General features: G+C 37.6%; 2 protein-coding genes across 7 annotated transcripts in view; both read right to left on the bottom strand.

The window, feature by feature from the left end:
• The window catches only part of LOC131790229 (transmembrane GTPase fzo-like), a 104127-nt gene that overhangs the window by 34470 nt on the left and 43209 nt on the right, over positions 1-26448 (bottom strand). The window contains exons 3-8 of one of the 5 annotated variants that reach the window (XM_066166198.1): positions 10761-11038; positions 10183-10227; positions 5711-5755; positions 3145-3877; positions 2474-2668; positions 466-1126 (exon numbers count right to left, since the gene is read on the bottom strand). In XM_066166198.1, the coding sequence (XP_066022295.1) occupies positions 466-1126; positions 2474-2668; positions 3145-3867 (1579 nt within the window). In that variant the 5' untranslated portion in view covers positions 3868-3877; positions 5711-5755; positions 10183-10227; positions 10761-11038. Of the gene's footprint in view, positions 1-465; positions 1127-2473; positions 2669-3144; positions 3878-5710; positions 5756-6705; positions 6782-10182; positions 10228-10760; positions 11039-26448 lie in introns of those variants that run through there. The other 4 variants (XM_066166197.1, XM_066166199.1, XR_010717422.1 and 1 more) reach the window with 4 other exon arrangements.
• On the bottom strand, positions 15914-25198 carry LOC131798738 (mitofusin-2). 2 transcript variants are annotated; one of them, XM_066166201.1, is made up of 8 exons: positions 24730-25198; positions 23954-24000; positions 20468-21006; positions 19481-19693; positions 18510-19140; positions 17535-17967; positions 16876-16940; positions 15914-16612 (listed from the first exon to the last, which is right to left on the bottom strand). In XM_066166201.1, the coding sequence occupies exons 3-8, from the start codon at positions 20975-20977 to the stop codon at positions 16581-16583; spliced, it is 1884 nt and encodes a 627-aa protein (XP_066022298.1). In that variant the 5' UTR covers positions 20978-21006; positions 23954-24000; positions 24730-25198; the 3' UTR covers positions 15914-16580. The 2 variants fall into 2 exon arrangements, with proteins under 2 accessions (XP_066022298.1, XP_066022299.1); XM_066166202.1 differs by lacking the exon at positions 24730-25198 and adding an exon at positions 24083-24489.

Genomic DNA, 26448 nt, shown 5'->3' with positions numbered 1-26448 from the left:
TTTGACAAGAAAAAAGCTGTCAAAAATGTTTAGCCATCGAAGTTCACAATTTGGCAGGTCGAATTTGACACTCTGTGGCCACTCGCTGGCTCGCTTGTTCCAAATTTCACTTTCTATGAACGCAAAAAAGGTTGAGAGAAGTCCGAGAAATGGTAGGACATAGTTCAAATTGACAGGTGGCGTGACAACTTTAACTCAGCTCCGCGTTTTGTACTCTTATAGAACACGGTACTTTAACCTGTGACAGCGCGCGTTATGTCTTTTTTATAATAGTAGCTAAAGTAGCAGTACAGTTATTACCGCTACTGATTCTACTGCTCTGGTAGCACTATTTTACTAACTATTTCAATAGGGAAGAATCTCCTCCGTGAAAACGTCTTTCAAAAATGATTACCTGTATTGCAATTAAGGAGATGCCACCATCCCTCGGGATACATAAGCACAGTAAGTCATAGAATTACTTACCAAAAGCAATTGGTACTCCTTTACTCCGTTGGTCTATCGCCATTCCGATAGCACATGCGGCATTTAAAAAATTAAACCCATACTCCCGCCAGTTGTATGTCTGTTCGGCGTAGCCGCCGTCTTCAGACTGTTCAGCTCTATAGGATGGTATCTTATATTCTGAACATCCATAATTATATCGCAGGGCATCCTTCCAATTCTGAAACTTGGCCTCTACCTTTCGAGTTTTTTCCTGTAAATGTTCTTCAATTACATTGATCTGACTATCAAAAAGTGCTTTAACGGCCTGTTTCGCTGTTTCCTGGCTGTTACAATCCCCAAGTTCTTGTTTCAACCAATCAATCTCATTGTTAGAGAGATAGTTACATATCAGTTCATCAAGTCCTATCACTTCCTGGCGCACTGTATCGAGGGATTCGAGATCTTCTTCCATAATGCTGATTTCCTTCTGTAAGCTTTCTAGACGGTCTTTGGTCGTTCTCTTCCTATAATCGATGATGTGAGTAAAGTTTTCGGAGCCTTTGACGAATTTGGAAGCGATATGTTCAGCTAGCTCTATGAGAACAACACCTTTTCCTGCTTTAACAGATTTTGCTCGCTCAGCCAGATCCCTCTCAAACCTTAGAAACTCCTCTCTTCCAGTATTTCTTTCTGCCGTCTCCTACAAAGGCAATTATACGAAAATTCTGCAGTTACCGTAAAAAAAAGATAATGCATATTCATTGAACTGACATTTTTTCCTTGGAAATTTTACCACCAAAGTCGATCTCCACTGTGTTATGAGTAACTGTCTCAACTACCAACTGACTGCTGAGTCATGCTGACTTGCATACCATAGTACTTTACAGAACATTTCATCAAGTCACGCATTAATTATGTAATACTACGTATACTAAAATATTTCTTATGTAAGCCTCTGGAATGTTCCAGAACACTTAGTGAATATACATAAAGACTCACTTATGTAGTGGTAAGAGTAGTTGTTGTTGTCGGAGCGACGACTGTTTTGAAAGAAAGAGAGTTTATGCGGATGATTACTCATTCCAAGGAACTTTGGAGACAGCAGTGAGATTCTGTCAGTGGTGAGCTAAGATATAGACTGTGGTGGGCTTAATTAAGTTTATTAACGATAAGTATTGAACTACTTTAAGGAGTCGCTCCTTGTTAAGAACATCACTCGCTGTTTTACAAAGAAGTTGAGTTTGTTGGATTGTAGTGTTTTTCTGTCGGTTAGATTACACCGTAATAACTGGATATGGCGGAACTAAAAACCTCGAAGGCATTTGAGCACCCTCAAAATTTTCGGTGCAAGTAGGTTCGCTCCGGAAAAGGAATACAATGGGAGGGTATTTTAAAATGCTGTCAGATATGCGTTTTATGCGCGAAGTTTTGGATTTAAGAATTTAGTTTTTAGAGCTTTAGCACAGGCCGTATACATAAGTTCCGTGATAGATTAACATGCTCGTCTAAGAATGTTATTTACATGGCTTTATGTAATGAATTAGTTTCAATACGTGGGTTCTACGGCAACGGAGTTTAATAGCTCTGGCGACGAACTTATCATGTGTAGGTCCTTTTTGATAACCAACTGAATGTCTTGGAGGGCAGGGTTGTAATCAAGCACTAGATAACTTTTCTTTCTTATCAAAAAGAGAATTTTTGATGAGAAAAAAGAAAATTATATACTCTGACCCATCACAGCGCCCGTTGTGTTTAAGTTATGTAAAAAAAAACCTTTTTATATATTGGTTGATGTAATCGTTGATAGTTGTTGTCTACGCGGAATCCCTTTGCCTCTCATGGGCCATTTCCTTCTTCAAATTGATTTTACAAGGTTTTTTTTTACATAACTTAAACACAACGGGCGCTGTGATGGGTCAGAGTATATAATTTTCTTTTTTCTCCTCAAAAATTCACCTACAGAATACTCCAGTATCTCGATTTGCCTCGTTTTCTGATTTCAGGTTGCTCCAATTAGACCGCCAGAATACATGAATTCAAAACTTACCGTGGCTAGTGTGGTATTCTCTGCTTCAACGAAATAAACTTCTTGCTTATCTTTCACCGACTGTTCAAATCTCTCTTTGTAATTTTTTCTTGCTTGTTGCCGCGTCGTCTCACTGGTTTTTTTAGTGACTTCATCCCATTTAGTAAAGACGCCAAACTTGAACTGGAACTGCCTCTCGTTTAGCACACCTACAACCTTAAAGCGAAATAAAATAATGTAGCGAACAATTCCTTTCATTTTTTTTCTACGTTGTTTTGCTTTTTTGTGCCATTTTGGCATTTTATTTTGGTATATGGAGCCGAGAGCATTATCAGTTAAACAGCGCACAAAAACTCCAGCTCTTATGTTCTGTCTTTATTGTAGACGAACTTTTAATGGAATCGCTACTGGCTAAGAAAACACCTCTGTTCTTATCCCTTTACATTTCAGTGCTTGAAGATAATTAAAAACTCCAAAAAGATCCACAGAAAGTTTTATCGATTTAAAAACAAACTGAAGTAGTCTCTCGATGTGCCCTCTTCTTTCCATATCTCCAATTGAATTCCAAAAACAATCGAAATGACCGATATAAGGTCAATAAACAGAGCACTATGATCAGCTCTAACTGCCCCCGTACTAAAAGACTATTATGACGTCCCATCTAAGTATTGAACCGGGTATACAGTACTTACATCCTGAATGGAAGGTGACATGAAATCCATCACAGCCACCATTAGATCTGCCTTCTTGCAGGAGTTAGCGACGGCTTGATCCCACTTGTTATTCTCTCCTAAACCGGGTGTATCTACCAAGACAATGTCTTCTGGTAGACTGCAGAGGTTACGGGGCCAATTTACTCGTATGACACTTTCACAGTTTATATTTTGCTTCTCCCTCTCTTTCTCAGTTTTCTCGTCAACCAGTGCATCTAAAAATTTCTTTACTTCTTCTTTGTCTTTTATTTTGGAGAGTATGGTTCCAGTACCCGTGTCAATAACGTTCCACAGAACATCAGGCGTAGGACGAACTTCAAAGGTGCACATCGTTGTTGTACAAGGTCCAGTGGGAAGACGATCGTCTCGAAGTAAGGCGTTTATCAAGGATGATTTTCCACTGCTTGTACGTCCCACAAACACAATGGTTACGTCTTCAGATACCGCCTTCCGAAGTTCTTCTTTCAATTTAACCAACATTGGCATTAAGTCATTCTGCGCCTCCCTAATTATCTCTGATGCGAGAGGGTGTTTATTGTTGTACTTTATGTAGTACTCATCATAGATCTCCTTAACCCCTTGTAATGCTTCCGTTAAGCTCTGAATTTTGTTGATCAATTCCCCTTTAACTTTCTTTACTGTTTCTCTAAACTCCTCCCAGTTCTGCTCTCTAGTCGATACAGCTGATCCCGCGGTTGCCATCGCTTGCTTTCTAGAACAAGTTAAAAGAACTGTTAACTTCGTCACCTCAAGCATTTATTTTCATTTAGTTCAAGTGTTAGGACCTGCACGTGGATGGCACGGTATAGAAAAAGTTCGTGGTAAATAATTGAGTAAACGAAGAAGAAGCGTTCTAGAAAACATTTAACTATAAAAAATTGCGATAAAATACTTCTACAACCAATATGATACCTTTGGAAAAAAAATTGTTTAGTTTTAAGTTATTTATTCTTTAAACGTGTTTATTAGTACCTTTTGTTGATTTTACAAGTTGTACCCTGAAAATTTTGTATTTTTTGCCGGACTTGATGATGACGTTACCATAACGTCCACTAGCTTTTTATAGCTTTTTAAGCTTTATAATAATGGTTATTGAAGAATTTTATGGCAATTTTAAGTGGCCGGTATTTTACAGTAAAACGTTTTGCTTGGCTTCTTGATTTGTTTGTCATTCTCTTTAACGGGAGTTTGATTCTACCTTATAACCCTCCCATTTCGAGCGATTTTATTGGCTACTTTACGTCACGTGGTGCAAAATCACCACGCAATAAACCCGTCTGCGTCGTTATTTGTCCTTCGATAAGTTACGTTGAAATTAAATAAAGTCGGCTAAAAAGTTTCATTTCAACTATTTTACACGAAAACAAACTTGTTTTTTAGCAGTGATAGTCATATCACTGGAGCTCAATGGCATCGACGGAGTTATCTCATTTTTAACAAACTAATTCAAGGTGGCTATCGAATTCCTTTTTTCACATCGTCAAACAGAGAACGATTAAATTAATACCTGAACCGCTCAAATGTCCACGATTTACCATTGAGCAAATGTGTCAATATTCCACGTAGCAAGCCAATGTAAGTTTACGAAATCTGTTATCGGCTTTTTGTTGTCTCACCTTGAGAAAGTAAATATCCTTGAATTGACTGGGAAAAAACCAGCTTGTGTCAAACCTACCTCTTCAATGTACACAAAGTATCAAAACTAAGTACTTCAAGTTTAACAAGCAAAGACTAATTTTTCTAACGTAGATTGATCGGCTGACAAGCACAGTGTTACAATAAGTATCATACTAGAAAAATTGTTATTCCAGCTATTCTTTACAACGATATCTTCAAATGTATAACTGTTTGCAAAAGTTCCTGTAATCGTTTGATAATTGGCAAGCTGAAACAAAAACTTCCAACCGCCTTTGGTTAACTATTTTAAATGCTGCACTAAGTTGCCTTTCAAAATTCCTCCTTCTGTACTTGTATGCTCCCTGTATGATTTTGTTTAAAAAAGATTCAAACAAATTTCATTGAGGCTGACTCTGTTAGCTGGATTTCCATTTTCAGTTTTTCTCTCAAAAACGGATTGTCCACAGTTTGTGTAAAAGTTTCGTTGTATAATAAAACCTTTATTTTATTACAGCCTAGCTCTTTTCCAGCGTTTTATTATTGTCGACCTCAAATTCGGCTCCTTCATAAGAACGCAATTCAATAGGGATTGGGAAATATTCGCCCTCCTTTAAATATCATTTCCTAGTCGCATCCACTCACACAGACTTCCAAGAGCGAGAATCAACAACTCTTCAATTGAAAATTACACAGTTATAGCTGTATTCAGCAAGGAAAAGTCTCGTATAGCAGTACTGAATTTTGTATTAGGATAATCTCAAGCTCATACGCAAAATGATCTCTGGGGTTAAATATTTGCTCAAAACAAAAACGTCACTGTATTTTAAAAACTTATGCACTAATTTTACCACGGGATATCCTGGTCACATGATTAACATACTGTAGCTCCCTTGATGTTAGACAAAGCATGAGCAAGAGGAATGAATACCTGTTTTATCCGGTTCCTCTTTATGGATTGATAAAGGGATGTTTTCTTTATAAGTAAAGGAAAGACAAACAGCTTAGCAAACTCAGAGTATAGACAGTTAAGGGCTTTAAATGGTCACTCAGTATGGCACTATTTTTAACGCATTGAACAGAAATAGTGGTTGTGCAATGACGCTAGAAGGTAGTGTTAAAGAATATTTGTCGAACAAGCAAAATAGAAAACCTGCCGCATCACACATACTTATGAGCAGCCTGTTCCACAAGAAAAAGATGATTCAAGAAAATATTGTCTAAGTGACATTCAAACAATAATTAAATTGTAATGATAATTTGAACAATGATAATAATGATAACAATAGTAATATAATAATAATTTAAAGTGCCTGCGACACGAAATTTATTTTTGCATTTTCTGGTTAATAGCTGTATTTAAGATTGGAAAAAGAAGATTTGTATTTGTCGACTGAGATTTTTCACAGTTTTCTAAGTCATCACCCGCTAACTCGTTAGCTGTCTACGGGACACTTTGAAGACAAAATAAGTGCACCTTATGGCCCGCAAAAAGCGTGTATTTTTAAAATTTTTTGTCCAATTGGAATTGGTTTCTACTTATGATAAGCTAAATGAATACGCAAAAAAAAAATTCGTGTCATAGGCACTGTAAAGAGGCTAGCTCGAAAGCCTTACGATTCCCCTATCCTCTGCGCTCCAACAATGATTACCTATGATTCTTTCAGTTAATATTACTCGTTAGTTACAAGAATTTTCTCATTTTATTTTAATTCCTCTTTTGGAAGCTTTTGTTTCACACAAAAACGCAGTCAGCGTTTTGGGATATTCCGACTTTCCTCGTTTAAAGATATTCCGCCATCACGCCGATCTACCGTTCCTCCGTTCCAGCGATCGGTTGGATAACTCAAGGTATCTTATTTCGCAGCATACTTGTTTCGCAAATTGAGCAGCTCTTTTTGGCAAAAGTCGGTGATTCAAAAAGTAAAATACTCTCTTTTCAAAGAAAAACTAATTTCTTCGAGGCCTCCATGATGGTCAGATCACATCTACCGAGATATTTCTGCAATGAAAAGTTTTTTAGTTAAATTATGCGTCGGCGGATGCCACTGTAAAATTATTTTGAGCAATGGGCTTCTGTTTTGAGATGTTTATCGTCGTTTGTAGTGTCAGGACAAAAACTGAAAATATTATTTATTTGGATCAACATAATTTGTTGATTTAAACGGTGAAATGTTCTCTCTTCGAAGAAAGAATTTTCAGAGTTTCATGATCCGCTGATCACGGGAAAAAGTTTTCTGTTTTTTTGCGCGTGCAATCCTGCAATGATTGTGAGATGTTTATCGTCTGCTCCTGTCTTCTTTAGTGGCAAGGCAAGAACTGAAAACATAACGCTCTAGTGGCTTTAAGCCAGAAATCACAAAAGGAATGAAGTCAAATGTGTATTGAGTACGAATGTCGAACTACTAAGGTACTCTCGAAATTAACAATAAATATCACCAGGAAACATCGCTTCAAAATTGGGAAAGATCGGAATTCTATCAAGTTGGACCAAGTTGTTATACTCACTCACTTATCTCAACAACATATGTAGCTTCCCTCCTATAGGAGGCACTAGCCACAAAAAAATTATATAAAAATATATCGTTTAGTTTTCAAGGCAATACAGCGTGCGAGCTTGAGGACTAAATCCACTCTCAAGGAAGGAGTTGGTTTCCAGCTTATAAAGGAACAATTATCCAGCTGTCAAAATTTGACCGGCGTCACTATTTGACGCTTAGCTAGCGAATCATGCCGAGTTTCGTGAAGCAGTTCCCGCATACTGAGTATGTACCTTCGGTTTGTTGAATTTTCCCAAAACGACTCTCTACCTAAAATTTCATACTTTTGCGGTTAAGATCGGGCAAAACCAAAACAAGATTGGTAATATAAAGCTTATAAAGCATCCATTGCGTAAATTCGAATTACACTCAGAAAGATAAGGAAAGAGAAAATAGCCCTTGAATTTTGTTACATGACAACTGAATAAACAGAAAATTCGTGGAAGAAAGGGCGCGCCCAAATGCCATTCATATCAGTTAACTTATTATAAATTCAGTGCGGAAGGTGAAAAGTACAAGTTGTTTACGCCTTTAGTCACCTTACAGAAAAAGGTGTTGAACGTGCTAAATAAAAAATTTATAATTACCTACTCTACTTACAAAGACTGCCAAAGAAATACGAAATGATCAACTAGCTTACAGTCAGTTGCTTTGGATTAGGGTTTAGGGTTTTCTTAACTTAATTGCTTACGCTAGTATGCTATTTCCATTCCCTTTCCAACGCTTAAATAAGTAAAACACACATCTGCAGAAAATTCTTGCTTAATGCCAATTTTGTCTTTTAACAACATTCCTTACCAGGTATACAGGCACTATAGTATGATTACAGAGAGCAATCCATTAGTCTCGTTCAGTAAACAGGTCGAATTTAACAATTCTGATGTTCAAATATCATCTATGATTTCGCCTTATCCAAATTTTATCCACTCAAGCAAGGCACGCTTGTATGAGATCGGCAGAGCCTCTCAAGGAAAGTGTTGGTTTCCAGCTTATGAAGGTGACAGTTATTCAGCTGTCAATATTTGACCAACGTCACTATTTGTCATTTAGCTGGCGAATCATGCCGAGTTACGTGGAACAGTTCCTACATACTAAGTATGTACCTTCGGTTTGTTGATTCTTCCTAAAACGACTTTCCAACTAGAAATTTCATACTTTTGCGGTTTAGATCGGGCAAAACAAAAGCAAGTTTGGTAATATATAAATTATAAAGGGTCCATTGCGTAAATTAGAATTAAACTAAGACAAATAACCAAAGAGAAAATAGCCCTTGGAAGTTTGTTACATAACAACAGAATGGACAAGGACTTCAAGGAAGAAAGGGCGTACCCAAGATAGCGACCCCAAAAGAAATAACTGCCGTTGATATATAAGTTAACTAATTGTAAATTCAGTCATGGTCATATGAATAGCTTACAGTAGCTCTTTCATTTGCTAGAAATGCTAAACTTCTCTAAAGCGAAATCATAGAACAGTTTTTCAAAATTAAGGAACATATTGAGCTCAACATCTCTAGAAATTAATCAAGTCCTTTTATCTCCAAGGCAAATTTACGACGGAAAAGAGAATGAAAGCTTGCCCGTAAGGTTTTAACTGATAATTGTAATAAAACATTATGCACAAAAGAAGGTCCATTCGTATCTGTAGTCTTGCTTTAGTGCACTTTTCAATACTAGCTACTTAAACAAATTTTTTTCAAAATTGTTGAGGTTTTCGATTCGTTTCGTTCAGTAAACAGGTCCAATCTACGCATTCTATAGAAATTGGGGTTTGATATTCGAATATCATTTCCTAATGGCACGCAGTCAAATAGACCCAAATAGCAAAGCGCGCTCGTATGAGATCGGCAGAGCATCTACTGCCGGTAGTTTTATTTCGAAGAGTGAGAATCAACAATTCTTTAATTCTTCTCCTAATAATCATGCATTTATAACCGTATTCGGCAAAAGTCCTAATAGCAGCGCTAAATTTTGACTTCGAATGATCTCAAGCTCTTTCACAACAAAATGATCTCTTGGTAAAATTTTTGCTCAAAACGAAAACATCACTGCATTTTCAAAACTTACTTTAAACTAATTGTGGCACAGAATATCCTGGTCATATGAATACTATACAGTAGCTCTCTCGTTTTTACGAATACTAAACTCCTCTAAAACGAATAATTGTGCATTTTCTCGATTTTAAGGAACATATCAAGCTCAAGATATCAAGGAATGAACCAATTCGTTTAATCTAAAAGGCAAACTTACGACGAAAAAGAGAATGAAAGCTTGCCCGTGAGGTTTTAACTGAGGAATGGAATGAAGCATTCTCCATAAAGAAAGTCCATTCGTATCTGTAGTCTTGCTTTGGTGAAACTTTTTCATACTAGCCACTTGAGCAATTTTTAAGCAAAATTGTTGAGGTTTTCGATTCGTTTCGTTCAGTAAACAGGTCAAATTTAAGCATTGTATAGGAAGCAAAATGGGGGTTTGATATTCAAATATCATTTCCTAATGGCATGCAGTCAAATAGACCCAAATAGCAAGGTATACTCGTATGAGATCGGCAGAGCATCTACTGCCGGCAGTTTGACTTCGAAGAATGAGAATCAACAACTCTTTAATTATTGTCTTAATAATCGTGCATTTATAACTGTGTTAGGCAAAAGCCCTTATAGCAACACTGAAGTTTGAGTTCGCATAATCTCAAGCTCTCTCATAACAAAATGATCTCTCGATCAAAGTTTCGCTTAAAACGAAAATATTACCGCATTTTCAAAACTTACTCTAAACTAATTGTAGCACATAATATCCTGGTTAGATGAATAGCATACAGTAGCTCTCGTAATGCTAGACAACGCATGAGCTAAAGGAAGACATACCTGTATTATCCTGCTAAACTTTGTAGATTGGTAACGGAGACGTCTCTGAATAAGGAAAGAGGAGACGAACAGCTTAGCAAACTCAGACAATTTAGATCGTCCAGTTTTCAAGGTCTCGCCACGTATGCTTGCATAATCATTTCATTGCTGGTTTCAAGCTAATTGATTTTTCCACGAAACGAGCTATTTCGGTGTCTTGGAAATTATTGCGTGCTAAAAGCGAGATCATGAAGAATCATTTTTAGCGAAGAGCCACTACTAAGGGTCAGCATTCTCACCTTATAACTTTTAGAGATCTCTCCAATTTCAGTCACATCATTTAACAACAAACAGTCTCTCAAGTCATCTTCGCAGCTGCTATGTTTAGGAAGTCATGCAAACACTCCCCATCGAGAAAAAGCGATTGCTTTCCACCGATTAATATTCCTTACCAGGTATACCGGCCTTTGATTCAAGTTGAATCAATAGACACTTAGCTATTCCTCCCTCTCAAAACAAGAAAACATAAGATGCTAACTCTGTTTTCGAAATTGATTTTTGAGACGTGTCATCACAAAATGAGTCGGAGAACAACTTACCCAGGTTTTAAGCTTCCTTTAGAGCCTCCAACAGGATTTTTATAATTGATGATGTCTTTGTATGGTGCGCCTCTATAGCTCATTTATTTAGTACCCAGAACTCAATTAGTTTAAGGCCTGGGTCAGGAGGGTAAATTGCGTTACGAAAATAAACGGCTATATCTCCGCAAAATTACAGCCGATTGAGCTGAAACTTTCGAGGACGATGGTTTTCTGTACGATCTCTCATCGTAAGACCATAATGTTGACCACGAAGGTCACGTGTTGGATCATGTGATCTTAACGTCAATCAATAAGTTTTTATCGGAATTGGTAAGATATACACATGCACAAGTACAAAGATTAATTACAGCGATTCGTGAGCACTAATTTCCCATCAGACTTGGTTTTATTTGACAAACTAAGCGTTTAACGCCCTGAAAATACCTGATCAAATACATCACTGTACGTACGCAGAACCAGTTTGATCATTTCATGTTGTAACACTTCCTGCCACATTCTTCGAATCATCTTAAGCAGTAGCGAAATATCAACTCGCTTGATAAATAATCAAACATATTAGACAAGAAAGAAGTCAATTTTGAGCACCGAAACGCTTCACGACATTGGAAATTATTAACAACAAAATGCCGAAGCGGAAGTTTGTACACGGGTAGAGGGTGGTGGACTCAATGTCCGAACTTTCGCGGTTTGTTTACATCAAGTGAAATCTAAAGCCTAAAAGGTGAATTAAGCGTTGACAAAGCTAACTCTTACACATGCATCCGGCACCACTTTATTGTAGAACAGATATTAGTGAGCTTAATCTTCAAATACAACCCCTATGAATCCCGAGCGCTGCTTGACGATGGGCTGGGGTTTTCTGTGACGAAAATGTCACAAGCGCTGTCTAATGTTTGCTGTCTATCACCGAGTAAGACAACTTGAATTCATCTTGGCACAATCAATTTCCTGTTTGCATATTGTCACCTGATCTACGATCTGCATAACTGAAATGGTTTATTTGACATTCCCTTTCTCCATACAAAATCACTAATAGTCTTACAAAAATTCATAGCAATGTTTTCAGCTTATAAATTCAAGGTTGTGTCCAATCTTAGTTGAAAGATATCGAAAAAGCCCAAATAGTTGCAATGTAGCTGTAGCTGTAAAACAAACAGTTTCATTTGGTATTCTTTGTGGAACTTTCGCTTTTATCCGTTATTACGGGAAGGGATTTGAAATCCTCAAATCGACCTTTTTGAGAGTTGACTCTGGGCATCGCCAGTCGTCTACAGAGGCGTTCACAAGCTATTAAATCTAATGGTAATTGCAATAAGTTGTTCCGCACACTCTACACATTACCGTAGTGGAAAGTTCAATCAGTTCCAAGGCGTTCTGCGTTGTTCAAAGAGAGGTTGATGATGTTCACTTATAAGATTATCGATACCTCAATGTTAATCGAATGAATTCCTTTTTAACGAGAAGCAATTCTTTTAAAAGTGTTAAAAGTGTTTTTTTTAACGCAGCTTTGTTGGAAGTACAAGCTTTTTCCAAAACGTGGACTCTTTCTGGGTTGAATCTTTTTTGGTTATGATAATTTTTGAGCAATTTCCGACTCTGCTGAATTTTTTTTAATGGGGCGCGACAGCCATAAAACGCCCTGTTACATAAAATGAAAGAGAATGCTTTTTGTCTTTCTAATCGAGTATCATGACATATTTACTAAACGCACTAATCGCAGTTAACCGACGCGCAATATTAAACTACGCGTAATATTAGACGACGTGTCATCATTCGATCTTAACGCCTGATGTAGACTATCAGTATTATTGCAGCCAAAAAGATGGGTATAATGTTTTTTAGAATATAAAAGACTTGAAGAAATCGACGTTTAGCCACACATCCAAGCACAAGATTTTCACAAGATATTCGTTGATGACAGAAATGACGAAATCAACCCTTCTGGGTGGAGTGGTAAAGGAAGTTAAAAGAAACATGAAGTTCCCGTTAAGAGAAATTCCAGGAACCCGAAAGGGTACGCCAAACAACTAAAGTGGCTCACTTCAAATTGCACGCTTCTTATTTCAAAAGCACACAAGGCCTATAGAGTTCAAACTAGAAGTAGTGTATGTTATTCTTCGGGCAAGTTGCACAAAAATAACAGTCCAAAAATTTGATATTATTTACTTTCCTTATTTAGCTATATCCCGTAAGCAGTGGCTAAACCCTCTCATAACGTGTAAAAAAGGTCGAGCTTAAGCTTAAGCTCGACCTCCTCATGTTCCTAGTCACCTGACTTGCGTAATGTGTATTGCTGTCTCGTGAGTACTTTCATAATTCGATGTGGAAGTTACACAGTTACAAACAGTAACGGTTTTTTTACACGTTATGAGAGGGTTTAGCCACTGCTTACGGGAACGGATTGAAAGAAAATTAATTTCGAGCTACGCATCTACAGAATAAACCAAAACTGATGAGTGGATATTGGTGAGTCAAAGATCTAGCGATTGCATCACTGAAAGTAGTTATAAACAATTATGATAAAAAATTTTGTTATGAAAAAATCAACTAACTAGTACAACTGCTTCTGGTTCCGTAGTTTCACCCACTGCATCTGATCCTTCCAATACTGCTTCAGCCTCTTATATTAAGATTAGCCTTTTAATCTCATGCATCTTTTCCTAGAATTTTCTCGAACTTTAGAAAAGCTCTTTGTCCATTAGCACCCTCTTAATCCTGCAGAAAAAGAGTGAAACACAGATATGATCTATGCGGTCTGAGTACTTTGGGAGTATTTACGTTGGCTGCCCCAAGCTTTTTCCATGGTTTGTATCCAAAACAGCTGATCAACAATCCTGTTAAATACGAGTCAATCACCAGACTGACACTTCAATATACCGACATGTTTTTAAGAGACGAGTCGCCAACGGTAGTACCCACAAGACTAGAAAGGTATATCGCCAAGAGTTTCGCAACACTACTTGAAATGCACTCTCGTTCTTACGATGTCCGCAATGGCGGATCTGTGGGAAGAGCCCGGGGGGGCCGCCCCCCCCCCCCCTTATTTTGTCAAAAAAAAAAGAATCGCAGAAATCAGAAAAGCCGGCAAGGAAAGCGAAAAAAAAGGGACACACACACCCCCCCCCCCCTTCTAGGGAGACTAAAGTGTCTAGTGTAAATGACTTTGGCGCCAATGTTTTTAATCTCCCTAAACATTCAAAAAAAGATATGGCTGTTTGCCGCCTTTCCTTACATTTAGGCAGTTTGGAAAGCCGCAAAACACTAGAACAAAAATTTATCTTCCAAATCGGCACTCTTAACCCCAACGGTACCAACGAGCGCTATTTATTCCACTAATTTATTCCTGTTTTCTCGTCACCATATTCCCACCAATAGCGTAGTTCCACTTTCCGCATATAAACCCACACTCAACCCACAATTCCTCAAATCACTCTGACGAAGGGCTAACGCTCCCTTACCCTTACCCTTCACGGTAACCAATTTACGTTTTCAACTCAGTTGTTAACACTGAATTACCTACTATACTCTCCCACCGACGCAGCACCACAGTTTCTGTAGAAACTTACAGCTTTTGTTACTTTTATTAAGCTTTCCACATAAATTGATTAGCTGCTTTCAGGCCATAACAACACTTAAAGTTAAGTCGACTCATACCCCGTTTTTCTTCGTCGAAGCTGCTGAAACTGATGTTTACCGACTTCAAATTAAGCACATAACATATTGAAAATAAAATTCACTGACTACTTGAAACCTTTGGAAAATGCAGTTTCCAGTTCGCTGTTTCTGATTTTACTTCAGTTAAACCCGGCGTAACTAGATCTGTTTTGCCGTTGTGAATGGGGTATTAAGTCTAAAGATGTACAATCCACTACATTTATAAACGAATAAAATCTCTATCGTTTTCTTGAAATTTAATTTGTCTCACGATCGTAAAGAACACCTCTTTCCCCCCCTCACCCCCAAAGCGGAAAAGAATTTCATTCAGGACAAAGTTATCGAGACCATTCAGGTCCTGAAAGAAAAAAAGAATCATCAAATTTGAAACTTGATGAATTCATTTCCTTAAAACCATTGATGAATGGTTTTCTATTGGTAAATTAGTGCACTGTAAAGGAGGTTATTTATACCATAATAAAACTAAAATATCTCACTTAAACAAGACTCACCCACAATTCCGAGGCGTAAAGGTAAAGGTTATATACACTCGCAACATTCTGGTGCCTTGAATACGCTAGATTAAAATAAAAGTCAGAAATTCACCAACGATTGAAGTGGAGAAGAGCAACATGGGTTGCTGTAGCTGCAGTTTCTTTCAGTCTACCGGCCACTTTTACTAACCTGAGGCTTTGGTTTAATTTAGTTAAATTTTTAAGCCAATCGTTTATTTAAACTTTTTCTGCTAAAGATTGATGTCTTAGGTCTTAACGGGACCGCTTCAATAATGCAGAAAGCATTTTCGTAAAATATAATTCAATTATATTCATAATATACGCTGGGCAGATTCTTTTTAATATGACGCAGAGTAGTTTCGTCATTTTTTAACGCCAAATGGTTGATGATAAATGTGGAAGCAACGATCTATCAAAGATCTATTTAAAAACAAGTTGTTCTGGTCATGAGCCTCGTCATTTCCAGAGGCTTTCACAGAGATTAAGGTGATTTCTCAGTATTGCATTGCACATCCTGTACTACGCATAAAAATCACCTAATCAGGCGAATAAGTGCACGCATTCCGAGAACACGATACTGTTTTTCAATCAATAGACCAGATAAAGAGATAAGATGGTTTCTGGCTCTTGATCGAGTAGGGTGACCTATATTTATAATTGCATTGTTTTTCCAAGGGAAAGAAAGATATAGCTGAATGCGTGCACGAGGCCCGTTACTTAACGACGCAAATTAAAAAGTTGAAAGCAACGAACCTTTTAAGTCGATGTCGTTTAAAATTACATGATTTTTCCACAAATTATGGATCAAATTGTTCCATACGCTCGAGAATTTCTAACTATCAAGCTTTTTTCAAGTGGTACTTTAAAGACCCTTCCTTCCAGCTATCGCAAAATGTAACGCGACCCGATGAATGACCCACGTGATAAGTGCCAATATAAGCATATATGGATAAGATTGGCTAATAACATCTCTCGGACAAGCATAGTAACCCTTTTTTATTGTACTTATCGTAACAGACAGGGAAAACTTACGGAAAGTAAGCCGATGTTTGTCAACTTCATAGTTTGCGCTTTGTAAATACAAGTTAGCGACTACTTGAATCCAATATAAAATTCAGGTTCTCAATTTCCTCTTTCTGCTTTTCATGCAGTTTAAACCGGTTTAATTAAACTTTGTTTGCTTTATGAAAGGGGTATAAATCTCTCATGAAAAAACAGAAGTCAAATTCTAAAATGTCAAAACCTACACTAACACTTATGATGAATCCAAGTATTAAAGTGGTAAACCCAAAAACTAACCTGCCTTTTGAAAAACAAAAAAGCTAGTCTTGTGGATTTGAATGTACCAGAAACGTGGCCTCCAATGAAATATTTTTCTATGCAGTGGGTTTGTGCAAAATTGTCTCAGTGCACCTTTTGTTTTACAATTTTCGCGCCTTCGTATGAACTCAATATTTTAAAAAAATGTTCATTATCTTAGGGAGGCAAGGTTTCAGTTCTCTTCGCCGCCCCCTCAACCCCACGAGTGAAGGGCTCAAGGACTCCTGTGATCAAAGGATGGCATCCATACATTGAGATTTTACAGAAAAAATTCAATTCATGCCGACACAGAGTAGCACTGAACAGCTCCCTGTGTTGAATTACGTCATTAGCCAGATCGTTCAGAGTGCATTGTACCATCTAAAAGAAAAAAGAAAAGACAGTTTTAAAATAATATCTTCTTCAATTTTCCACAGCAATAATTGCGTCATGCCCTCATACCCGCGACGAGCATTATAACTGTATAAAACGTTTACATGCTGAAATATTGTTCTGGTTACCATACGACAACAGTTGGATCAATCACCCACTGATCAATACAGAGCCATGCTATGATATTTTTGCTCAATTAGACTAAGTTAAAAGACCCTTTAAAATAAGAAAATAATTATCTTAAAATATACCTGCTTGAGAGATATATATCTCCGGATCAATTTCACCGACCATATTATCTTGGGCCTTCGGCAAACTAGAATTGAAAAATAATATTTAAATAACCAACTGAGACTGAAATACATGTTCAACATGGTCAAGGCTGCATGCAGGGGTCGTCGTAAACCCGTGCATTTGAAATTTGTGTTTTGTGTATTCCTATGTTTCTTCAGCTTGTCATGTTTAGTGTATTCTATAAGCGCGAACATTATTGTAAGTAGAATTTGCGTTAAAGTTTAAAATCGTATACAATACGATCGAAAGGCTTAGCTGGCAATCAGAAAAAGAATTTCTTTTTGGAAGCTTATAGATACTGTGAAAATTATCATAAAATAGTACATTCAGAAAAGTAAAACGCGTAGGCAATTATCTTAATTTTGTCACTTAGGAGCAATTAGTTGCCTTTTTCCCATGGTTCCACAGTGTCTAATCGCCTATAGTTCATGATGTTTCAATTTACTTCATATGCTTAACTTTTCCTTTGATTAAGAACAAAAACCGTGAAAGTTGAACTTAAATATTTTTAATCAAACTGTTTAAGTTGGCAGATATAAAGCCCTCATATCCGCAAAACCTAATGATAATTTCCATGTTTCTCTTTATAAGAGTTATGCGAAGAGAAAATACTTACGCAGCCAGCAGCATGTCGAACTCTTCTGTTGTTGTCTGTACTCGGTCACAAATGTTTCCCAGTTGTGCAGCTAGCTGGTTCAAGATGTGTGACTTGTTACAAAGCCCTGCGATCTCGTCTGACTTCTCAAGTGCGACGCTCTCCAATTTCTTTAAGATATTCGCAAGAGCAGCGTCCTTTTCCTCCCTTAAAAGCTTCTTGCAGTCTTGGCGGAGCTTTCTTATTTGATTTGCGAGGAGACTTTTCCAGCAATCAATTTTGTATTGGCTTATCGGGAATTTTCTCTTCAACTGGTCTCCCAAACGAAAGCCACGAAACCATTCTCCAATATATCCTCCGACAGCTCCAACAGGACCTCCTAAGGTAGTTGCCCATGCTCCACCCGTCATCACTCTTTGTGCGACCGCCTCTCCAGCACAGCCTGCGAGTGCCCCTAAGAAACCAAAACGAGAAAGTCTTAATCATGTGTGATAACGTAAAACAAGATGCTTCGGCTATAAACTCAAACCATAACTGAGAATGAGGCATTTTTATAGACATCCTTTTTTTTATCCCTTACATAAGCTGATGTAAAATAATGGGGTGGCTTTTAAAGCGGTTAATAAAAAGGCATCCTTTTCACATGTTATTTCATACACAGCATATTGCACTGTAGTTTCCCAATGCGAAGCAAAATTACGGTGATAAACTGACAAGAGTCTGCACATAGGGACACTCGCTAAGCTGGAGATATCTGAAGTGAAATAGGAAAGATTTACTCACTTAAATCTAGAGGATGTAAATCGATATCCTGGAATACAGCCCAAATTTAGATGAGTCTAAATCCAGAAACACGCCCTAATTTCGTGAGATACATGGCAAATTCACTGGAAAAGTTCGTCCCCGGGGCGGCTTATGTTAAAGTGAATCTGAGGTTCAAGGTAACTGAAAAGGACTGGACGCATAACTGGAAATGTTTGATTCTGACTCACATACCTACACCAGCACCAGCTAAAAATACAGGAGTTGCGACGGCTGCGACACCAACCAAGGCTGCACAGATGTAGTTGTTCGTGTAGTAGTAATTAAAGTCGCGATACCACTGGTATTGGTCTTCAGGTAATCCTTGACTTGTAAGCTGAGGAGGTGCTTTAGACGGAGGCTTACTGAGAGACTGTAACTTGTGGAATTGCATGTTTTTCTTCCATTCTTGAAGGGCAGTACCAGTTATATGTCTTTTTTGTGTCAGATTTTTTTGGATCTCTCTATTGATTTCGTCGAGAAAAGGTTTGACAGCCTCTTCTTCTGATGTGCCTTTCAACAATTCGTCTTCAACCTCCTTTAATAACGGTTGGACTGTGTCGTCGGTTAAAATTTCCAGGTCTTCATCCTTACTCTTAATGCCATCAAAAGCGTCCTGTAGCTTCACGCCGTCTTCTACCATCAAAGCTAACTCTGTTTCCAGACAAGTTAGCTTTTCTCTCTTTCTGGTTTCAATGACAGTTTTCAGCTTTTCGCAGACCTTCCTGGAATGCAAAGCTACAGATTTTGCCTGCTGTGTTAATGACTCTATCTTCAACTTTGTTGCACTCGTGGCCAGTTTGTTCTCGAACTGAAGAAATGTATCCTGAAAATAAGAGGAATAAAGGAATACGCCTTCCTTTTAGAATTTCATTGAAGAATGATAACAGCTTGCCATCCTTGCTTATCTCCGGCACTGGAGAACGTATGCGTTCTTACTTGTATTTCGTTTTCTGTTCGTGGCTATTTTGTTACAAACTTGTGGTGCAAAAAAGGAAAATTCAGAAAAGAGTGAAAAAAAAGAATGTCATCAGAGGTAAGAATGTTTCGAAGTTTTGATAGGTGTGTCTTGCCTCTCCATGTTCGAGCTTTCTAGCTGAAATGATTGCATTACACTTAAATTTGAAATTTAAGCAAGAATCAGTATGCATGGACTTAGAGCTTACATCATGATTTTCAAAGTTTTTGACGTTCACGAAGTAAGCTTTGCCTTTCCCTTGAAGCACTTCACAGAACTCCTTCATGTAATCATTGGCCGTTTTTACCACATTTCGGATGCTCTGCTGTCCTTCTTCTCGCGCTTTTCTTATGCATTCGTCCCATTTGGTGAAGACTCCAAAAGTAAATTGGCAGCCAACATTTTTCACCAGGTTAGTGAGCTACGGAAACATCAATATTAAAAACAGTTTTCAAATTAGAAAAATAAACGTCGAAATGTGAGAAATGTGAAGGGCCATAGACAACATTTTCCTAAAGAGGATCACTGCCGTCTTGTTTGGTATTTGAGAGCATGTCAGGTTGTTTCTAAATACCACTGTGGCTTGTTTCCATATGTACCAATATGGCGTTGCTTAAAAAAGGGGAGACGAAGTTTCTCATTTACCACAGAACCCACCTATTCAAAGAGTACTGTTTATAGAGCTAGGTGCCTTATCATAATCATATATTATCTGCAAGTATTTCAAGTTTATAAAGTTATTATTTTTTGACTTATCAATGAAACACGAACTTACATTATATTGAAGCTTTAATTTTGTGGCGTGGCGGGGAGGACTAAAGGAAGGAAGCGAAATCTTTTTGTAGGCCTTGCGAACAGAGGTCCACATTTAAAGTCTACGCGGCAAGAACACCAGATGACAAACACAAAAATCGACTCGTTATACTATTTTCTTACTTTTTCCGGTGATAAAATTTTAAGTCGTAGAAAGTATTCCTAGTTTGAACGGGGAACAGACTTTACTGTCTATGATTCGACCATAATTGAGATAGTTCCGGCAGACATTTCCCGGATAAGCATTGTCTACGCTGGGGAAGAGGGTGTCAGTAATTAGCAGTTTCCATGGAGCGGAGTTTTAATATTTGGTCACAATGCCATCAACCTGATTGAAAACAATAGATTCTGTGAACAGAGGAAACATGTGCATTTTACTCACTCTCCCTCTTGACGGTGACATGGAATCCATTACGGCTACAATTATGTCTGCTTTTTTACACGTCTGGGTGACAAGCTTCATGTCTTCATCATTCTCTCCAAAGCCGGGTGAGTCACACAAGATAACGTTTCGTGGTAACTTTTTGCATTTGCTGGCAGGCCAATTGATCTGTATTATGGTCCTTAGACCAATTCCCTTCTTTTCCCGTTCCTGTTCATTTCTTTGACCACTCATTTTACTCAAGAGATCGCTTACACTCTTTTCGTCACTTCCCTCTGTGAGAGGCTCTTTGTTTCCATTGTTGTCAATTTTTTCAATACTCCACTCGCTGTCTTCAGTGATGCAAACTTTAATGGAACACATGGTTGTTTGCATGAATCCAACAGGTAGACGACGTTCGCCGAGTAGGGCGTTTATAAGGGATGATTTGCCACTACTGGTTGCTCCAACAAATTGAATGACTATATCTTTCGAGGTTTCCTTTTCCCGAACATTCTTCAAATTATCCATTTACCATTACAACATGGTAAATCAGCGGCCTAATATGTATAAAATAAAGCCAAGTGGCAGCTTAACAGATACACGAATCAACTTGAAGAAATAATTTAGATGCTTTCAAAAGTCAGATCAAATAAAATCTTTAAGACCTCAAAATATGGTGAATCAGCTGCAAAACAAGAGGAAAATATACTTGAAGACAAGAATCGGGAGGGAGGGAGGGAGCGTCTCCAAGTTAAACATTGGTTGAGAAATTACTGTCAGTATGACGCTACGCACGTAATTAGTGTATGGCGAACGAATGAGTAATTCGTTATCTTCCACGAAATTTGGAATCTTTAACGATTTGGATAGTTTCGTTACTTAATCTTGAAATATTTAAGATTCAGGTAATATGTAACAGTTTTTTAAGTAGGATGAGTGAGGAGAAGCTGTTCAAGAGCTTCATATTTTGGATGACAACATACCACTTTGTGGCTTATTCCTCAGCTGAAAATGTTTGGTTTCTGATGTTTTCCCGGAGCTCTCAGTGAGACTCGCACACGTTCTGATACCAAAATAGGACGTTTGACAAGTAGCATATTACTCTTGCTGTTTGTAGAGTTTTGAAGCCTTTTGTGCTCATGGTTTGTCTCATCCATCCCTTTTAAGTCCATCGTTGGACCGAAGAGGCGTAGCGAAGAACGATCAACGTAAATGGTTGGCATCAGCGACCAACAGCGGCAAAGTTTTCGAACAGTCTTCGGCTTTCTCGCAATATTAGTATGAACTCGATATAGATTGGTTTCCGAATAACAAATACCGTCATTCAGCACTTTTTGTAATGTGGTGAAAATCAACATTGCTTCAAAATTCAGATGTTATTTTTTCAGTTCAGTTTAGATCTCAATACAGACACTGTTACTCTTGTCTATTTAACATTGTGCTCTTACAGTATACATGTAGCTTTCAAATCTGCAGGTGAACCCGAATAACACAGACTATTGTTAAAGTCTTAACCCTTTCACTCCCAAGATCTCATTCGTAATTCTTCTTATTGTCTGCCATACAGTTCTTGTGATGTCAGTTTTGATAATTTGGTATTTGATCAACTAATATTCCTCTGACTGATATTTTTCCTTATTCTCATCACTTATGGTTGATATTGTATTGATATCGTAAGGAGAAATTCTGTCTTGGTCACTTATGGGAGTTAGAGGGTTGAGAAAATTTAAACTGCACATCATGAATCCAAAATCCATCCTGCATGGATGTTTCTAAGTCTTTCTGGTCAGTGCAATGTAAGAAATTTCAATTAGATTTCTTATGTTTTTTTTGCAGAGAACTTCGCTGGTATGGCAGTTCTCAATGTAACAGTGCGAGGATATCACAATACAAGGGGTTGTCCTCAGACAACCATGCTAGGTTGAGTGCGTTGATGATGATGATGATAACTGCATGATCTCGAAGAACTTTTCCCCTTTTATCAAGTTTATCAAATAGATACTTAATGCAAATTTCGAAAGGCCACTTCGAATCATAGGAGATACAGATAATTCTTTTTAAAAACGCGATATAAATCGATTAGGAATATAGCTCGATGAATGTAAGGAATAGCAGCAACTGAAAACTACTTCATAGCGAGTGACGATCGATCTTCTAGAGTAAAATTTCCTATCATACTAAATAAATTATATTGCTTCTGCTTTTCTACAGGAACGATATCTTTATATGCGTAACTGTTTGCAAAGGTTCCTGTTTTTTTTGATAATTGACAGGCTTAAAACGATAATGTCCTACCGCCTTCGATTACGCTTTTGAACTTACCGACACTTTTAAGCGTTCAGCTAAATTTTGCCTTTCAAAAGTTGTCCTTGTATGCTTCTGTTTAACAAAATTAAAACAGGATACCTTGTGCCTGACTCTGTGACCTAGATTCCCGCTTTAAGTTTTTCTCTCAAAATCGAAATGTCAAGTTTGTGTAACTTTTTGGTCATGTAATAAATCCTTTATTGAATAATAGCATAATTCTTCTCTCTGTTTTTTGATCGACCTCAATTTCGTCTCACCGTGATTACGAAAAATGGAAGCAGATTGGGAATAACTCACCTTTCGTTAAATTTGCAGGACAGTTTATTTATTTTGCCATGAAAGCTCGCAATGACCACATGACTTGTGCATTCAATTTACAGGTGAGACTCGTAAACATCTCTCTGAACATTTTGCATGTCACAATGCACACTACCAAGTAGCCAGCGTATGCAAGAAAAACAAAATCATTGAGGCGAACAGTAAGGCTAATTCAGTTAGGAACGCTAAGCTCTCAATGTTGGTCGATTTTACATAACAAATTGAGTTCGACATTTCAAGGAATTAATCAGGTCCTTTGGTCCACGGAGTATATAAGCTTGCAGGGGAGAAGGAAATTTAGGCTTTCCCGTGAGGTTTTTATAGAGGAATAAAGCGAATCATTCATATGAGGAAGTACATTTATGTCCAGAGTCTAGCTTTAGAGAAGTTTTCTATATAGTCACCCACACAATTTTCCAAATTCTTAAATTTTGGATTCGCTGCGTTTATTAAACAGGCTGAATTTGATAATTCTGGAGAAAGAAAAAAGCAAGTGATACTCTCGAATATTATTTCCTAATCGCACTCACTCACACAGGAGAGGTCAACTTAGATTAGCAGAGCATCTAACGCCGGAAGCTTGACTTAGAAGAGTGAGAAGAGATAAGTCTTCAATTCTTTTCCTACTACTCATGCAGTTATAACTGTATTAAGCAAAACCCCAAATAGCAGCACTGAATTTTTTTGTTCGGATGATTACAAGCTCTTTCATAACAAAGTGACCTCTCGGTCAAATTTTGCCCAAAACGAAAACGTCACTGCATTTGCCAAACTTATTCACTGGTTGAAACAAGGAATATCCTAGTCATATGAATAACATAATTATTGTGGCTCCCTTAATTGTAGGCTACGCATGAGCAATGGAAAGTAAGACACTACCTTTTCTTGTCCTGCTCTACTTTGTGGATTGGTAATGAAAACGTTTCCTGTTTAAGGAAAGAGGAGACAGCTTAGGAAACTCAAAAATTATATCGTCTCGTTTTTAGGATCTCGTTATCATATGCTTACATAATCAATCCCCTGCTGGTTTCAAGCAAACTTATTTTTCAAAAGGCAAGCTATTCCTGAGGCCTTGAAGGAGCTATTGTATGCCAATAGCTTTGCGTGCAAACAGTCAGAAAATGCAATTAATAATCACTTTTGGCGTAGAGCCACTATTTGGGGTCAGCATTCGCAATTGATAACTTCCAGAGATCCCTTCAATTTTAGGCATATCATTTCACAACGGGCAGTTCTTTTAGTCACCTTCGCAGACACTCTTTTGGGATATCATGCAAGCATTCCCCATCGAGAAAATAAATTGCTTTCAACCGACGAACATTCTTTCCAAGTATACACAATACGCTAATTACAGAGAGCCATCCATTTTTGGGGAGCCTCTTGCTTCAATTTCGGCCTTTCTAAAATACATCAGGAACAGTTTTTATTGTAGCCCATCTAAATGGCGGCGCTTGAAAAACCTTTCACCAAACATCGTCTTCATTTAAATTATCTGAGCTTGATTCTTGCCTCAGGCCTTTGATTCAAGTTGAATCAAGAGACACCTACTTAGCTAGTCCTCCCTCTCAAAACAAGTAAACATTATATGCTAACGCTATTTTTCGAAATTGATTTCCGAGATGTGTTATAACAAACAAAATAAGAGAACAACTTACCTAGGTTTGAAGCTTCCTTTAGAGCCTCCAACGGGATGTTTAGTATCGATAATGGCTTAGTATTGCGCGCCTCTTCAGTTTACTTACTAAGCGCCAAGAAGAAGCCAAACGCGTGAGCACTTTAGAAATAAATGATCACACCGAAAATTCTTCCTGATAAACTTGGAAAATCTATTCATTTGATACGCTGAGGTTAAAGGAACCCGAAACTCATGTGTTGTCGCGACGTACAGATAACCCGAATACTTTCTTAATTTTTTTTTTTGGAACGACGAAGGACAAAATTGACCGATAAGGTCAGTTAGCAATAAAGAATAATAGACTCTCTTTTCAGGAAAGTGATTATCTTTTTCAGTGACCCGCAAACTAACCGCAAGTACAATGGGAAACTGAAGCAAACCGCAGTGATTCTAACCTACAAAATAATGACAAGTTATTCCAGGGATGGTTTTGTCTAATAAAATATTCCAAGGTTCTTCTTAATGGCCTCTCGTGGTTATTTTCAACCTACTTAACAGTTCATTACTTTAAAATCCTAATCCTTTTAAATCCTCAAAAAAATACACGATTTCTTGGCATTTTGAATAGCCGTTCATCAAATGGGGGAAATGACCTCTGCGTAGTATTACCGATTGTTCATATACAAGTACAAAGACAACTAAGCGTTGACAAATTTAACTCTTATGAATACATCCGGAACCACTTTATTGTAGACCAGACTGGAATGAGCTAAATCTTCACATACAATTCCTATAAATCTCAAGCGTTGGTTGACGATGAGCTAGGGTTATCAGAAACACGGTCTGACGTTTGCATTCTATTTAAGGAATGGCTCGGTTAAGAAATTCATGTTGGCTCAATTATCAATTTCCTGTTTGCATACGGGAAGCGATTTGAAATCCTCGAGTCGACCTATTTTATTGATATTCTTAGTTTCAAACTAATTACCTTACCGCATATTCTTAGAGGTGACCCTGGGCATCGCCAGTCGTGTACCGTAGCGTTCAAAAGCTATCAAATCTAGTGGTAATTGCAATAGGTTGTTCCTCACACTGTAAATATTACTGTTGTAGAAATATTAATCAGTTTTAAAGCGTTCTGTGTTGTTAAAAGAGAGGTCGATGATGTTCCCTCATAACATCATCGACACCACGGTGTTAATTAAATGAATTGCTTCTTAACAAGAAATTAAGTGTTTTTTAACACAGTTTTGTTCGCAAGTACAAGCTTTTTCCAAAACGTGAACTCTTTCTGGATTGAACCTGTGTTGTTTATGATAATTTCTGAGAAATCTCCTGCTCTACTGAATTGTTTTGACGAGACACCACCGCCATTAAACGCCCTTTATAGACAATGAAAGGGAATGCTTTTTGTCTTTCTAATCGAGTATCATGACGGTTATCAGCATACAAATGGTATGATATAAGAATTGGAAATTAGAGTTTCCATCCACAGTTTCTTCAGTTCTACAATTCAGAAGTTCTTCGGGATTTAATTTAACAGCTCAAATAACTAAAATAAAACAAAAAAATAAAAAACTAGTCAACATCACTACGAGCCATCGTTCATTTAGTTTAACTTCGCAAAAAATCTTTCCATTAAGATACATTTTTAATTACATCTTGACCCCTTGCTGTAATGCCACAAGCAAAGCAATAAAAATCAACCAATCATATTCGCAATTGCAGGTCTATGTGTCATAAACACCAAAAAATACCA

The sequence above is a fragment of the Pocillopora verrucosa genome, chromosome 4 (genome assembly GCF_036669915.1).
Source record: "Pocillopora verrucosa isolate sample1 chromosome 4, ASM3666991v2, whole genome shotgun sequence".
Taxonomy (NCBI): domain Eukaryota; kingdom Metazoa; phylum Cnidaria; class Anthozoa; order Scleractinia; family Pocilloporidae; genus Pocillopora; species Pocillopora verrucosa.
Note: the sequence above shows the minus strand (reverse complement) of the source record. Positions and strands in the feature narration are given on the sequence as shown.